A 14461-nucleotide genomic window follows, 5' to 3' on the forward strand; every position below is an offset into this window, starting at 1 on the left:
TTAAAAAAAATGAATTTAATCATTTCATTGTTCTGATCATTTTTCAACTATAAAATGAATTTATTTTCTAAATTATTTTTATTAACAGTGTAATCTAATCTTATTTTCCAACTAAAACATCTAATTTTTATTATATTATTTTACAATAAATGAATTTTATCACTAATCTCTCCTTAATTTTTTTATAATGGTCAATTTATTTATTTCATTATATCTACATAAAAGAAATTCACCATATTTTATTATTAAATATATACTTATTTATTTTAAAACTAAAATAACTACTTAACCATCAATTTAGTAGGATGAGATAACATAATTAATTAATATTTTACAATATATCCGTCTATGTTAAATATGACGGATTAATTGAACATATTTTTTATGAGTTAAAGTCTAAACTGAATTTAAACTAGTCGAACTAACCCATTTTGTTATTTTTAGTTTTTATTGAATATGATGAATTGTCCAAATATATTGGTTCATTTATGAACCCACATTAGGACAAAATTTGTAAAGGCAACAAACTTAAGACTTATTTTTATAATCAAATTTAATGATATGGGTATTATTCTAATATTGTTTTAATAAATTATATGCTCATAATATACAAAATATTTCTTAAAGAACGTAAAAGGCATACATAGAAACATGATAATATATAAATATTTTTTTTTCTATTCCTAATTATTAATAGTAGAATAATTATCATGTTAAATTTTATTTTATTTACTTTATGTATGGTATATGGGATAGACCCAATGGTCAACATTCGTAACCGTTTGGTCTGTTACTTTTGTCAACTGTCAAAACAGATCAAATATTGGACCGACGCTTAAAGGTAAGTTCGTTGGATTTATGTTAGTTTATGATCCATGAAATAACTTATAAATAGAAGACTAAGCTGCAAAGGTAAGAAGGTTGAACTAATTCTGAGTACTTATTCTCTATTGAATATTATTACTATTATCACGTAAAATCACTGAGCGTCAGGGTGTCTTTTATAGGTATCCTCCCACACATATTAGAGAAGGAGGAGAGAGAGAGCAAATAACACAACTTGAATAACAAAAGACCATTAAGAAACTCATCTAGTCTTCAGATCAATTTTAAATCATTTGAATAAGGAATCTCAACCCTAACCCGAAACACTTTATGATTTTTAATTCAAATAATGTCAAAACATGTGTACAAGACAAAATTATTTTAAAAGTCTACTTATTTTGAACGAATTTATCTTCGAACTTCCATGATTTTGACTTTATGTTTCCTGATCACTGCTCTAATATATGTGTCTCTTAATTGATAATCTCATTAAATAATATACTATCAATATTCTTTTTGACTATATCATTAAAAAAAATTAAAACATTATCTTACTCCACCACCATCATCCCAGTTTAATAATTCATTTGACTTTACTAACCCGTTAAACAATAATTCCTTCAAAAAATAAAAAACTCTTAAAAAATAATAATTTAAATAACAGAATACCCGTTTGACATAATTTGGATAAAGTTTATTTTTTAGAAGTGTAAACTCTTAAAAATTGTCCTGGAGAAATGAACAATATAAAACTAACCTATTTAACCCAAAACACTATTATCCGAAGGGTTATAATTGGATGAAAGAAAAAAAAACAAAGAAGTCGATTCGTTTAAGTTTTTTTTCCTATATCTAATGAATCACTTTGTTTCGAATAATAATTATTTTGTGTTACAACGAAACATCAGGAATGTTAACAAGATGTTATTTATACCTTTTTTTTTTTCATAAAAACAATTATTTTCTTATAAAATGATTTTTCTGATCGTAAATAAACATAAATGAAACTTTTTTTAAATCTATAATATAATCACTAAAATATTTCATTCTAGAATAACATTTTTTCTATCTTCAACAAATCAATCAAACCTAAAGGGGTGCTTCTATTTTATTGAAAAGAAAAAGAAAATAAAAAAAAATTTACTCAATATTTTTATTCTCTAAAAACATTATGCATTAATTATACAATGATCATGTAACTCGAAGCAATTAATGGGGCTTTGAGAACTCCATTAATTATTACCACAATAATGAATTATGAAATATACATAATTGAAGAAACTCAAACTCAAGCCGTTGTAGACTAAAGATACTCATGCAAACTCTAAAATGGAACAATGCTGCTGCAGCTGCTGCTGATGATAATAGCATAGTTGTACTTTTTCTAGTTTGGCCTGGTGCAATCAAACCTAATTTCACCTTGCTTTCCCGTTTTAACACCAACCCTTCCCAACTTGGTAATTGCATCAATAAAAGCTTTCTGAAAAGTTCTTTCATCTGATGCAAACGAGTTGACTGTGGCCTTTGACCTTTCATCTGTAAACAGCACCTGATCAGAGGTGAAGAGACCCTGTCCATTCTGCAGATTCTTGAAGTATTGGTTGTCAAACTTCTGAGGCGTCACAGGGTCCATGTTTATGGCAATTCTAGGATCAACCTTTAAAGGGCACATCTGTCTAAGCTGAAAAGCATATTGTAAATCCAGCGTTGGATCGATTCTGTTTTTGGGGCTGAATTTGTAGATTCGTTTCGAGAAGCGGTTGCAGTGAGAGAACCCAATTGTGTGTGCACCTAACATATATAAGATTCTTTAGTCTCTTACTTCAAAAAGTATGACTGCATAAAAAAAAGCACCTTTTTTTGTCAGTGAAGAAAATACCTGATAATGCAATCATATCTGTCTGAGATAGGCCATTGAAGTTGAACATGGAATTGAGCTGATCCAAATTGAAATCAGGGTGAGGAAGATGGCGTTGAACACTTGCAATAGTAGATATTCTACCATCACGCCTTCCCAATTCAACATCGTAAAATGGTCCCCCAGCCTACAATATTATGCACTTGTTACTGTTTGAAAATGCAATGTCACACAGTGTAAAACTCTTAATCTGCATGCATGGCCGGTATTGGATCAAACGGTTTAGAGATAAAGTGATAGAATTGTTTGCCAATAATGCAACTATAAAGAAATTGCAATCATACCAAATTTACAACATCCCTAGTAGCCAGAGCGAGTATATCAGCACAAGAGACTTTGTTCCGGCACTTGGGGTCACTATCAACAGCTTCCTTGGCTTTAATCACTGTGTCAAAGCCATCCCCAGCAAGAGATATGTCATCAGGATGATCCTTTTCTGAGTTACTATTTGCGAGCAGAATTGAAGCATCACAACCCTGTGTGCACAACGACAAATTTGTTTATATGTAGTTTGATTTCACTAGAAAAATGTTCTTAAACTGATGGCATAGACTAATTGTATAGAGCATATATATAGTTTTTTGCAGGTTCCCGAATGCAAAACTATGCACACATAATTTTCGCTTTAGTGAACTGATATGGTTAGTAATTAGAGGTATATGCGAAATCAAAGCAAGCTGAGTAAAGAAAACGATGAAGTGATGAAGAAGGTGCACACACCCTCACAAAGCAATCATGGAAGTAGAGTCGAAGAGTGGCAGGAGCAGTGACAAAAGTCTGCTGGAACTTGAGTGCAACAGCAGAGCGTACCAACTGCTCCACATTGGGGCATACATTGTTGTAGAAGCCACGAGTGAGTTCAGCTGAGCTTATAGTTGTACTAGTCAAGAGAAGCAGCAAGGAGAAGAAGAAAAAGTTAGGAGTTTCCATGTTACTGACTCTTGTATTTTGCTTCTTCGATTTGGTTCCAACATCTATGTTGTGTATCCACTTATATATACTCAACATGGCCCCCACTTGAGCATGAGCAACAAAAAAATATGTAGTTCATAAATAAATAGTTAAACAAGAAGATAAAATATATAATTGGGGAATGATTGATGAGAGAAACAACAGACATCTGTTTCACAACAGTCTGGCAATTTGATATGAGAAACTGTGATATTGACTCTGAGAATGCTTTAAAAATGGAGGCTAATTATAAGTTGCGTGAAGCATCTTGTGTTTAGTAAACTGCGGATGAATGAGGCTGTTATATATTATTATATTAGCATCAATTTTATAATCACAATAAGAATAGTAGGTGTGCACGACCATGGATAAGCATGTTACTATGGAAGAAAGAGTTTTAGTTTATGAACTGATATGGAAAAAACTTTTGTTTTCTATAGTTTTATGTCAAAGAGACATTCATCTTGATACTATTTATTCCTCAAACAATTTTTGAAGTTTTATTACACAAACTACTGAAATGAAAATCTAATTTTAATGGAAAAATGATGGTAAAAATACTTAAAGTAATGCAGCACTTTTTTGTTATCTTATCTCTTGTCTCTGAAATGAATCAGATTTAGATGGTAAATGTTCGTTTACTTTAAGAGAATGTCTAGCTTGTTGTTTGGCATTACGACATAGCCAACTCAATTGCATGTGACCATATGCGTATAGACTCATCTTGCCTAACAACTCTTCTTAGTTGTTAAATATTTTTTCCTTAGGAAAAGATCCCTTCTTTCAAAGTTCAAACCAAACAACTTTTTATTTATTGTTTCTTTTAAAACAGCCAATCCCTACAGTTACATCTGTCAATTCCCGCAAAACCAATCACATTTACTAAAAGCTAAATAATTCTACTTACATTAATTTCTGCAAAAAAAAGTGAACTTGTTTGCCAGTATATATGATATTTTTGTATAATTTTGTTCTTTTTACAACATTATAGTGGTCAAAATATCATTTTTTTTCTGTCTTTCTATTAATGTATTATTGGCAGCATCACCAGAAAAGAACAGTAAAATACAGTGACATCACTCGCTGCACACCATCCAAAGAGACAGAAATACATACGAAAATCAAATTGTATTTAACATGCTTTCCATGTCTAAAAATTGCAAGATGCTAATAATTATAGCTTCAATTTGCTATATTATTTTTGTAGTTTTGCTGTTACTTTTCATTTTTCAACGTTATGGGGCTTATTCAATATTCAGCACGTACTTTTTTCTCATATTTCTTTCTTCCACGCTAGTATCACATACATGTTTCTTGAGAATAGTTTCCTATATCAACGCCTGAATCTCTCTTTTAAAAACACCAACAAGTAAAAAAATAGCAAATAAAACCATTTTTGTTTTCTAAGTCAAAGTTTTCCAAGGTCCAAAATGCAGCTCGACTTAAGAGACGACTTTAAGAGATTTGATTTGTTTCGTCAAGTAGAATTTAATTTATCGTTTTTATAATATGGCATCTTGAACATTAATTTACTTGGTATTAGTAAGTACTGGTACCAGCTAGATTATTATTATTATTATTACTATTATTATTATGTGTCGAAGAAAGTAAGCGTGTTATTAAATCAATATTGAGTTTCATCTGTTATTGTAAGAGAGAGTAGCAAAGAGAATTATTTTTAAGAAAAATTTATGTGAAAAGGGTAATTTTTTTTCTATGATTTTTAAGCAGTAAAGTTATAGATTACTTTTTCTGATTGATTACATTTTTATTGGAAATAATTTCATCACAGGTTAACGTTCAAAACAAAATTACAGCATAATTCTCATTGTCAAAAGTTACACTTATTTTAATTAATTTTTTCTTATATAAAGTTTTTCATGATTCATTTTTGCAACTTATAATTGATAAAATAAAATAAAACAAAATATATTATCCTAAAATATATATAGAAAAACTAAGAATAACTTGAAGTTTTTGAAAACTCTCATATAAAATAACTTAGACATTAAAAAATATTATTCCATGACACAATATATGTATTAATATCTACCTCTCATCTACTCACATTAATAATCTACTCACATTAATAATGCGACTACATAAAATAAACAAAAAAAAAATTACAAAAAACAATAAAATAAGCTAGTGTGCAAACAAATTATTCTGAAAAAAATTAAATCATATCAAATATAAATTAAGTTTGGATTAAATACAATAAATTATATGTATTTCCCCTCAACATATTTCGGTTCCTTATTCTTTTCGAACTTTCCCAAAAGCTACATCAAATCCCATTTTGAAGACTCAAACTCAAATAACCACGACCCTAAACGCACATCCTCAACATCATAGAGAAAATAAAACCAGTTTAGAAACTAACTTCACCTTCAAAATGCACTCTTCATTTTCGTTGATTGATAGAAGAATCTCACAACTCAGCTGGTCTCAATTTCGATTTCAACAAAAAACCCTAATTCACCCTAATTTCAAGTCCAAAAATTAAAGCTTTTCTTTTTCGTTAATTTTCGAATACTAGATCACGATTTCGTTAAAACAGCAATCACACTCTTTGTTTTCGTTGATTATAAAAGAGAAATCCCACGAGTAGGGTGATCTTAATTTCAATTTCAACACTTCATTTTTTTACATTTATTAGTTACTCGACACATGTATTAACGATATGTTATACGGTTGGTTACGTAAAAGGTGTTAAAAATCAAAAACATATATAATTCTATTTTTTTATTAAATAACAGTTATACAAATATAATTTAAAAAGTTGTTAAAAAATAATTTTAAACTAAGAAAAATAGAAGTGAAAGATAAAATTAAAAAAAAAGCAAAAAAATAGAGGTGAGAAAAAAATTAAAATTAATACTTTTTAAATATCAATTACTCCTTAAAAAATTAGCATTAATAATGGTTAGAAGGTGACTAAGGATATATATATATATATATATATATATCCCATCCTTTTATCGTATTAACACGCTAGTATCTAATTCTTTATCTTCCTGTTGCTCCGCCTAATTCTGCTGCACTGTCTTGATGCAAATCTTCACAGCCAAATTTGACTTGTCCTGCAAAGTTCTCTCCCATCATAATCATTGTATTTCAATCAACATGGAAACATACAATGATCTATCTATCTCAAACTAACATAAACTCATGTTTAAGTGATTTTCTGCCCCCACACCGTTCCTCCTACCTTACCACCTTCACTTCTTAATTGGTGGAATTTGTTATCACTTTTGGTTGGTTTAATCAGTACTGCCATCTACCTCAAAAATTAGCTTTAAAACAATTTGATGCCCAAAAAGCAGAATTCGTGCTTTGATCGTTTGACAGCAATCAAGTATATTTTACCAGATACATCAACTCATCTCTCCAACAAAAATGAATGGTCAGAGGTCGAAAAATACATCTATAACATAAATAAGAAAAAAATAAAAACAAGCACCAAAAATTAACGTTTGACGAAATAAGCTATATATATTTCACATAACTAACGGAAACCACATTTCTCAAACCTATATAATATACATGATAGGATATGTTTACATTGCTACAAGTTGCACGACCACAAAAACAAGTTGATATGATATATTACATAATTAAAATAACAATTCTATATTTAATGAACATCTTACTTTATTAGTTGAATATGTAGATTGCGGCAACGTATGACATACAGTTCAACTTGTAGCGTTGTAAACTGACCCTGTTAAAAGTAATTTCACTGGTCTAGGCCATTCAACCCAACATGAAAATCTATTAAAATTGGGGTTGTAATTTTGATTTTGGATAAACTATGGACTCTTCCACTTGCACGTCAATTATGACAGAACTAGTCTTCCGTTAAACATATTATTTAGCAAAACTCCATACATGAGTTCATTCTTCCAACAAGAAGGGGGAAAATTGCTCGGAGAAACTTTCCTTTCGTCGTTCATCGCTATGGCAACAAGTCACCTGCAGATGTGTTTTCTAAATAGTCAGTGAAACCTTGTACTGGATCAAAAATGTTATATGTATGAAACCTAAGCACACTGACAAAAACAATTGTGGAATGACGGGGGCATGCATGTTGGTATGAACTTTCTTGCTGATGAAATTCTCTCTGTTCTTCTGATCTTCTCTAGAATTTCCTTCTTATTCATATTCAGGTGTGACTGTTGCACTTCTCAGCTGGAATTATATTGTCATTCCTTTTAATTGCATTTCTCATTGTTGTTTAGATATGGGGTGAATGAGTGATTGTTCTTCATCCTGGATAAAATAATTACATATACAGAGGATATTCTGTCTTTTTTTGGAGATTGTGGTTAGACGTATATTTTCAAATTCTGCACTGTTTCACTATATCTGATCAATCAGGTCAATTATCAACCATAGGAAACAAATTTGGTATATATGAAAGCCAAATTTGATTCATTAAGGTGAAAAATTAGGACACCATCATGTACAAATAACTAATAAATTCCAAACATAAATAAGAAAACATGAGCTATAAAAATTCTATTTCTTAAACCTCCGTAGTTTCATGATACAAAAAAAAAACGGGATAGAAAGAATCATTTCACATGAAAAAAATGTAGAATTGTTTCTCCTCAAACCCTGGTAGAAGCAATGTACACAGCACAGTGCTGTGCCGCCCTTTCTATTTTCTAATATATTCAGAATTCCAAGGTAGAAGAGAACAATGTAACAGGTGAATATGAGATTCATTTTGTAGGATAATATAGACGATGGAAAGTAAAAACTGTCAACGTGCAATTTATTACCTGTCAGGACATAAAACGCAATAATGACCTTTCAGCTTCCATGAATAACTTTTCGGGGATCAAGCTGTCCACTACGATAACTAGAAGGAACAGTTGAAAGTTCGAGTCTTCCCTTCCATTCCTCGCCAGGTTTCAAAGTAATAGGCTTTTCAATAGCAGCAGCCTCTACACAAAGCATATGCTTATACTCATCATCACCGAAATCAGGCATAGACTTTGCTTTCTTATCCCAAGGATTCCACACCACTGCATAGATAAATGAGAAGAAAGCAACATTTTTATACCAAAGGACAGTGAAAATTATTCTTGTTCAATTCAAAAGCATCACAAACGTTAATATACCAACAACGGAAGGATTCTTATATAGGGGATGGAATGTTACTACCTGGTAAGAAAAAAGGTTTATTTAAAAGGAAGAATTAAGACATCAAAATTAAGACAGGTGAGAACTTAAGTTATATTCTACTGAGAAAATTGGTTTTTAACCCTATTTCATTGCATTCTTAAACTACAAAGAGCAATTTTTTATTAGTTACGTAGCTTTGAATAAAATAGTCCCACTGCCACCAGTAAACTTTATCAATGTAACATCAAGTAAACAAGATGGTGAGTTTGTTAATGATCACCAGAATCAGCAAGCCCATCTTTACGTAATACAAATGTCCTCTTCTTCTCATGATCAAGAATTGCAATCTTTGTAGGAGTGCTGAGATATATCCTGTCAACCTATAATACAACGAAAGGGTGAAGTGTCAGTTTCAACTCATCAAAGCATGTGAAAGCCAGTACATAAAGACAGGTAACAAACATCAGGCAGTTGTTACGTATCACTACAAATTGGGAACAACGATTACAAACTACGTGGATGTTTCCTTTTTATTATACTTTTTGGTGCAGATATGCTTCATGTAAAGCTAAGTGCAGTAGTCAAATCTACACCAATATACGAAAATGTATACACATATTAGCAGTTGCCACCCACCCGTGCTACAGGAAAGGTAAAAAAAGAGAAAAAGTGGGAAGCAACTGTTCAATAGTTTGTCAATAAAGAATAGTATACAACTTCCAAAAATGTTAGATACTGGCAACTGCCTCTCTTCATTCGCACACACAGAAAAAGCAACAATCAAATGGAAAATGTTCTTTTGGCATTGGTTCTTATTACGTTACGCCTTACTTGAAATGAGTCAGAAGAAAAAAAAAATTCAAGATCTATTAAATTGGTCTGATATATAACAGGCTCCATTTCACAGAAACTGACATATTTCATTGCTTACTGCATAGTTACTACATGTGTGTTCTAAAGCAAAGTTGAAAGGGTAATGATCTTACTTCTGATTCAAATGTTAAAGCATCCCCTTGTTCAGTAAAGCGTTTCCTTTTCTGCAAGTTGTCAAGATAATCCAACGTCTCTAACCCCTCCACCCGTACCTCACTGAATACAAGCAAACAAACTAATTAAATGAAATTAACACTGCAGCCTAAAACTATTTCCCTAACAAAAAAATAAAATAATAAATAAGAACTGACAATAAGCCAAATTATAAAAACAAGAGTTCAATAGGTTACATAAAATGAAGAAAACAAAAAAAAAATATTAATTTAACCAAAACCTGAATATTTCACCACATCAAAGGAATATTTTATCTATTGACATGCATCTAAAAAGGTATCTGGATAACGTGACAGAATCTGCATGCCATTTTAACTCTAGAAAATACGCTTGCAGTTAACTATATTTCTCTTGGAAGAGTAGGAAAATTTGAGTCCTCACTTTGCACCTTTAGATACAAAATACAAAATCCCACAGTTGACTTTATAAGTCCAAAAGCCAACTCCATATTCTCAAATAATAACAAGCAATAGATTTCACAAATTGAGTCCAGAAAACAAGCTTAAGATTTGCTTTTGGTACCACTTCAAAAGGCCTCTTACCAATAGAGGTATCTATGTGTATATAAACCCATGTCCAACTCTTCTTTTATCTGATGTGAGACTTTGTTTGTACTCCAACAGAGACAACTTACAACTAAAGATATGCACAATAATACAAAATTTCACATTGAAGTGAGATAAAAACATGTTTCAATTTTCAAGCACTTGCCTTATGTCTGACACAGAGAAATATGTATGATAAGCAAATGTGAATGAAAATGGCTTCCCATCATTGTTAGTGTTCCTGATTCGAGATGTCAACATTAGCTCTCCTCCATGTCCAAGAGCTACTCTAAGACGAAACTCGAAACTAATCCAAAAGGAATGGTATATGATATTAGAAAGAAATATAATATGAACAATTCAAACAATGAAATAACAAGTAGTAAAAAAAACACAGTAAAAAGTATTTGCCAAGAGAATGTTACCTAAATAGAGGCTAAAAGCTTTAAGTGTTACTACCCATACCTGTGAGGCCAAATCTTGATGTCGTCCCCGGAGGGTTTAAGAATCAAATCAACAAAGGCTTTGCTCGAAGTATTTGTTGGAAATGGTGGAGGATTATCATCAATGGTCCAGAACCGGTTTCGAGCAAATCCATGTGAATCAAGAGGACCAAGGTTTGAAAACTACAAAGAGAGAGTCAGTATACTTGTATAACTAACCTGGAATTTAATTAGAGTAACATTTAGGAAGGAGGAATTCAGAAATTGCAATGACATTAAAAACAACTTATAACTTTCTTATTCTCATTAGTATCTCTGACTGCATATTATGTGTGATTGAGGGCAGTAAATATACAAGGCTCAAACAAAGAATCTCTTCCTTTTGGGATCACTTTTAATTATGCAACTGATGCCAACAGTCCAAGACCAAAACTATTTTGCTGCATGGGGTATTGGTGTACGTTGTTTTGTCTTGTTGTCTATTTAGAGACCAGTTATTTAGCTTGGGCCTTAATTGCAGTGTACTAGTATCCATATATAAAAAAAGACATAAGGATTTTGTGGGTTATGGCTGAAAATTAATATTTTCTTAGTAGTACAATGCAATCAAATGTAACGCTGATTAGGTTTCTTCCCTTTGCCATCTCAAACTCTACAGTGTTTTTGGTTTATCTTAATTCCACTTTGCCGTGATCAATTTTCTTGGCTATCAGCTTTAAAAAATTATCCTATCACAAGCAAATTGTTTGGTTGGAATACCTGCTTGAATATGTCCTAAAACTCATCAAATTCAAAACCACATCATACAGCTGGGGCAAATAACCATTATTTAAAGTTCCCCCTCCCCAAGTTTTGCTATCTTTGATCTGACATCTTTACCCCAATATACGAACTTGTAACACTTTAGGTGTCCAACATCATGGTCACGTTGGGATATGGCTAATATCAGAGTTTCTCATAATCTAGAATTCAGTTTTGTACGGCCTTGCATAATTTTATCCTTCAATTGGAAATGAAATTTCATGAGTTATGATACTAGGCTTTTATTGCTCTAACAGAAATATAAGATAAGGTTTATCTTCACAACATTCTAATTTAAGATAAGGTTTCTGATCACACTGAGATATGAAATCTTTCCCACAACCACATGCTTTGCTCTCCTCTTCCTTCTCCAATTTCTACCTATTTTCCTTCCAGAGCAATATTATCACAATGAAAGCAACTATGGAAAACAGAAATATTAACATTAGAAGTACATACTTGAGGAAAACATAGTGGAATCCCTCCACGAATTGCCTTTGGAGGCTTAAATATAGCCTGCAAAAGCGCACCATGTTAATAAACCAAACCAAGACGAATCAGCGCTTATGAACCTCATAACTGGAGTTTAAAATTTTCGAAAGTATAATTACATTGATTAGAGCGTATTAAAATAATTTTCACTAACTCCAGTTATCCCAGAGAAAAAACCTCCCTTTTGTGCTGCAAAGACTAACTGTTTACGAGTGACTAATAAGAGGTACTCAAACATTTAATATTTGAAATCGTAAGCAAAATACAAAGCAGGAAATATGAATTTCAAGACAACCTAGGAACCCAAATCCTTTAGGTAGTAGATTCACTCCAACATATAAACCAAGAATGAATAAGTATTAAATTAATAGGTGATTCCAAAATCAAAATGTCAGTTTTAAAAAAAAAATCTCAAAACAGCTGACTCATTAAGATTGAAAAATATACTTCAGTTAAATCTAGCATTTGACCTATGAATGTTTTCAGAGGGAACTGATATTGACAACCTAATTGAGGTCTCATGTTAATCAGGTTTCCCCGCTCGTCAGCCAACTGAGAAACACTGAGAACTTAATTCGATTATGTTTCACATTGTACCTTGCTGCTGAGAAAAAGCAATTCCTCGGCTTGGTCATTCTTCCAAGAAGTCACTTGACCACCGTACAAGTACACCTGAAAATCACAAAGACAGAAATGAAACCTAATCAGATCCAACTCCACCACAAACTGCACAAGCGATTTGCTACTTCAAAACCGATGCAAAAGCGGTAAAGTCAAACACCAAACGCACTCGAAGACTATATTTCACCGGAAATTAGCCTACAAGGTAAATCAAACTGCTTAGGAATAGTGTTTTCAGATCAAAATTCTTCAGTTGACAACAAATCTCGATCCAGTAAAAGCTAACGAGATCAGCACTCTACAACCGACAATGGGGACAAAACTCGACGTGGCAAAACCAAAATGACACTAACAAAACTTAAAAGCTTCAGAATCTAAAGGTGAATACGAATCCAAGCTAAATCGTGAAATCGAGAAGCGGATCAAGCAGTATCTGCTTCGAATAACATAGGAAGACAAACAATTAAAGACATTAATGAAACATAGGAAGATATAGAGATGCATGGAAGAAGTAGGAGGAAAGCAACCTCGGCAGAGCTTCCACGAGCATGGCGAAGAATAACCTTGTCGAGGCCATTGAATCCCTTCCTCACCTCGTAGCTACTGGAAGTAGTGGAAGAAGAAGACGAAGAAGCAGAAGCTGGCGATCCAGTAAAAGCTATAGAGATCAGCACTCCCCAACCGACAATGGCGACAAAAACCGACTTGGCAAATCCAAAACGACTCTAACAAAACTAAAAAGCTTCAGAATATAAAGGTGGATACGAATACAAGCTAAATCGTGAAATCAAGAAGCGGATCAAGCAGTATCTGCTTCGAATCACATAGGAAGACAAACAATTGCAGACATTACTGAAACAGAGGAAGATATAGAGATGCATGGAAGAAGTAGGAGGAAAACAACCTCGGCAGAGCTTCCACGAGCATCGCGAAGAATAACCTTGTCGAGGCCATTGAATCCCTTGCTCACCTCATAGTTACTGGAAGTAGTGGACGAAGAAGACGAAGACGAAGAAACAGAAGCTGGCGAAGGAATCTTTTCGGTACTCATTGCAACTCGATATTGTTATCTCTTTCTTCTCTGTTTCACTACCGCCACAATTTTTATATATATCTCATAATTAGCAACCTTCCAATTCTTTCTCAGACAAACGCGTCTCTGCAACTTCAACTTCTTCTATTTGTCTTTCTCTCTCTCTCTTTCCTAAATGACTTTCTGTTTACCTTTTTCCTAACAATTTACTCTTGTTAATTTCGGGATTCTTTTGACGCGAAGTGAACTGCAAACGTGTTCAACGTGTAGTTCTGCCACTGATGATAAATTCATATCATATTCTTTCTCTGAATAACAGCTTTTCGGAAATTTTCCTTATTAACAATGCGTAAATACTATTGTAAGAAAGATCAATAGACGTAGGGAAATATAATTGAAGATCTCCCAAATCCCAATGACGTAACAGGTGTTTGGTGAGGTGAGTGTGGCATACTAACACTTTTCTACAACATACTATTCGTATGGACGATGTTATTTTTGGAAAGAGATACTAATCAGAAATCATTAAAAGTAATTAAAATTTTGAAATATTTAAAATATTTTATCATAAAATACGTTTTTGTAGTAAGTATCTTCATAGAAAATTCAAAATATCTTTATACACAATTCGTTATATGGTTTATATCATAAA

The 14461-nt window shown here is 32.2% G+C and overlaps 2 protein-coding genes across 4 annotated transcripts; both read right to left on the reverse strand.

The window, feature by feature from the left end:
- Positions 1–2073: 2073 nt before the first annotated feature.
- On the reverse strand, positions 2074–3723 carry LOC124825732 (peroxidase 16-like). The gene is made up of 4 exons (XM_047298426.2): positions 3464–3723; positions 3028–3219; positions 2705–2870; positions 2074–2616 (listed from the first exon to the last, which is right to left on the reverse strand). Exons 1-4 carry the CDS (start codon positions 3671–3673, stop codon positions 2210–2212), a joined length of 975 nt encoding a protein of 324 aa, XP_047154382.1. The 5' UTR covers positions 3674–3723; the 3' UTR covers positions 2074–2209.
- A 3553-nt stretch (positions 3724–7276) lies between these two features.
- LOC124825731 (Galactose mutarotase-like superfamily protein) lies at positions 7277–14098 on the reverse strand. Of its 3 annotated transcripts, none has more exons than XM_088105303.1 (10): positions 13747–14098; positions 13304–13501; positions 12753–12827; positions 12123–12179; positions 10885–11045; positions 10586–10726; positions 9814–9916; positions 9108–9207; positions 8482–8727; positions 7277–7669 (listed from the first exon to the last, which is right to left on the reverse strand). In XM_088105303.1, exons 1-9 carry the CDS (start codon positions 13825–13827, stop codon positions 8513–8515), a joined length of 1131 nt encoding a protein of 376 aa, XP_087961429.1. In that variant the 5' UTR covers positions 13828–14098; the 3' UTR covers positions 7277–7669; positions 8482–8512. The 3 variants fall into 3 exon arrangements, with proteins under 3 accessions (XP_087961429.1, XP_047154378.1, XP_047154381.1); XM_047298422.2 differs by having other exon boundaries at positions 13681–14097; XM_047298425.2 differs by lacking the exon at positions 13304–13501 and having other exon boundaries at positions 13681–14095.
- Positions 14099–14461: the final 363 nt, after the last annotated feature.

This window comes from Vigna umbellata, chromosome 1 (assembly GCF_029865625.1).
Source record: "Vigna umbellata cultivar VRB3 chromosome 1, Vumbellata_1.0, whole genome shotgun sequence".
Classification (NCBI taxonomy): domain Eukaryota; kingdom Viridiplantae; phylum Streptophyta; class Magnoliopsida; order Fabales; family Fabaceae; genus Vigna; species Vigna umbellata.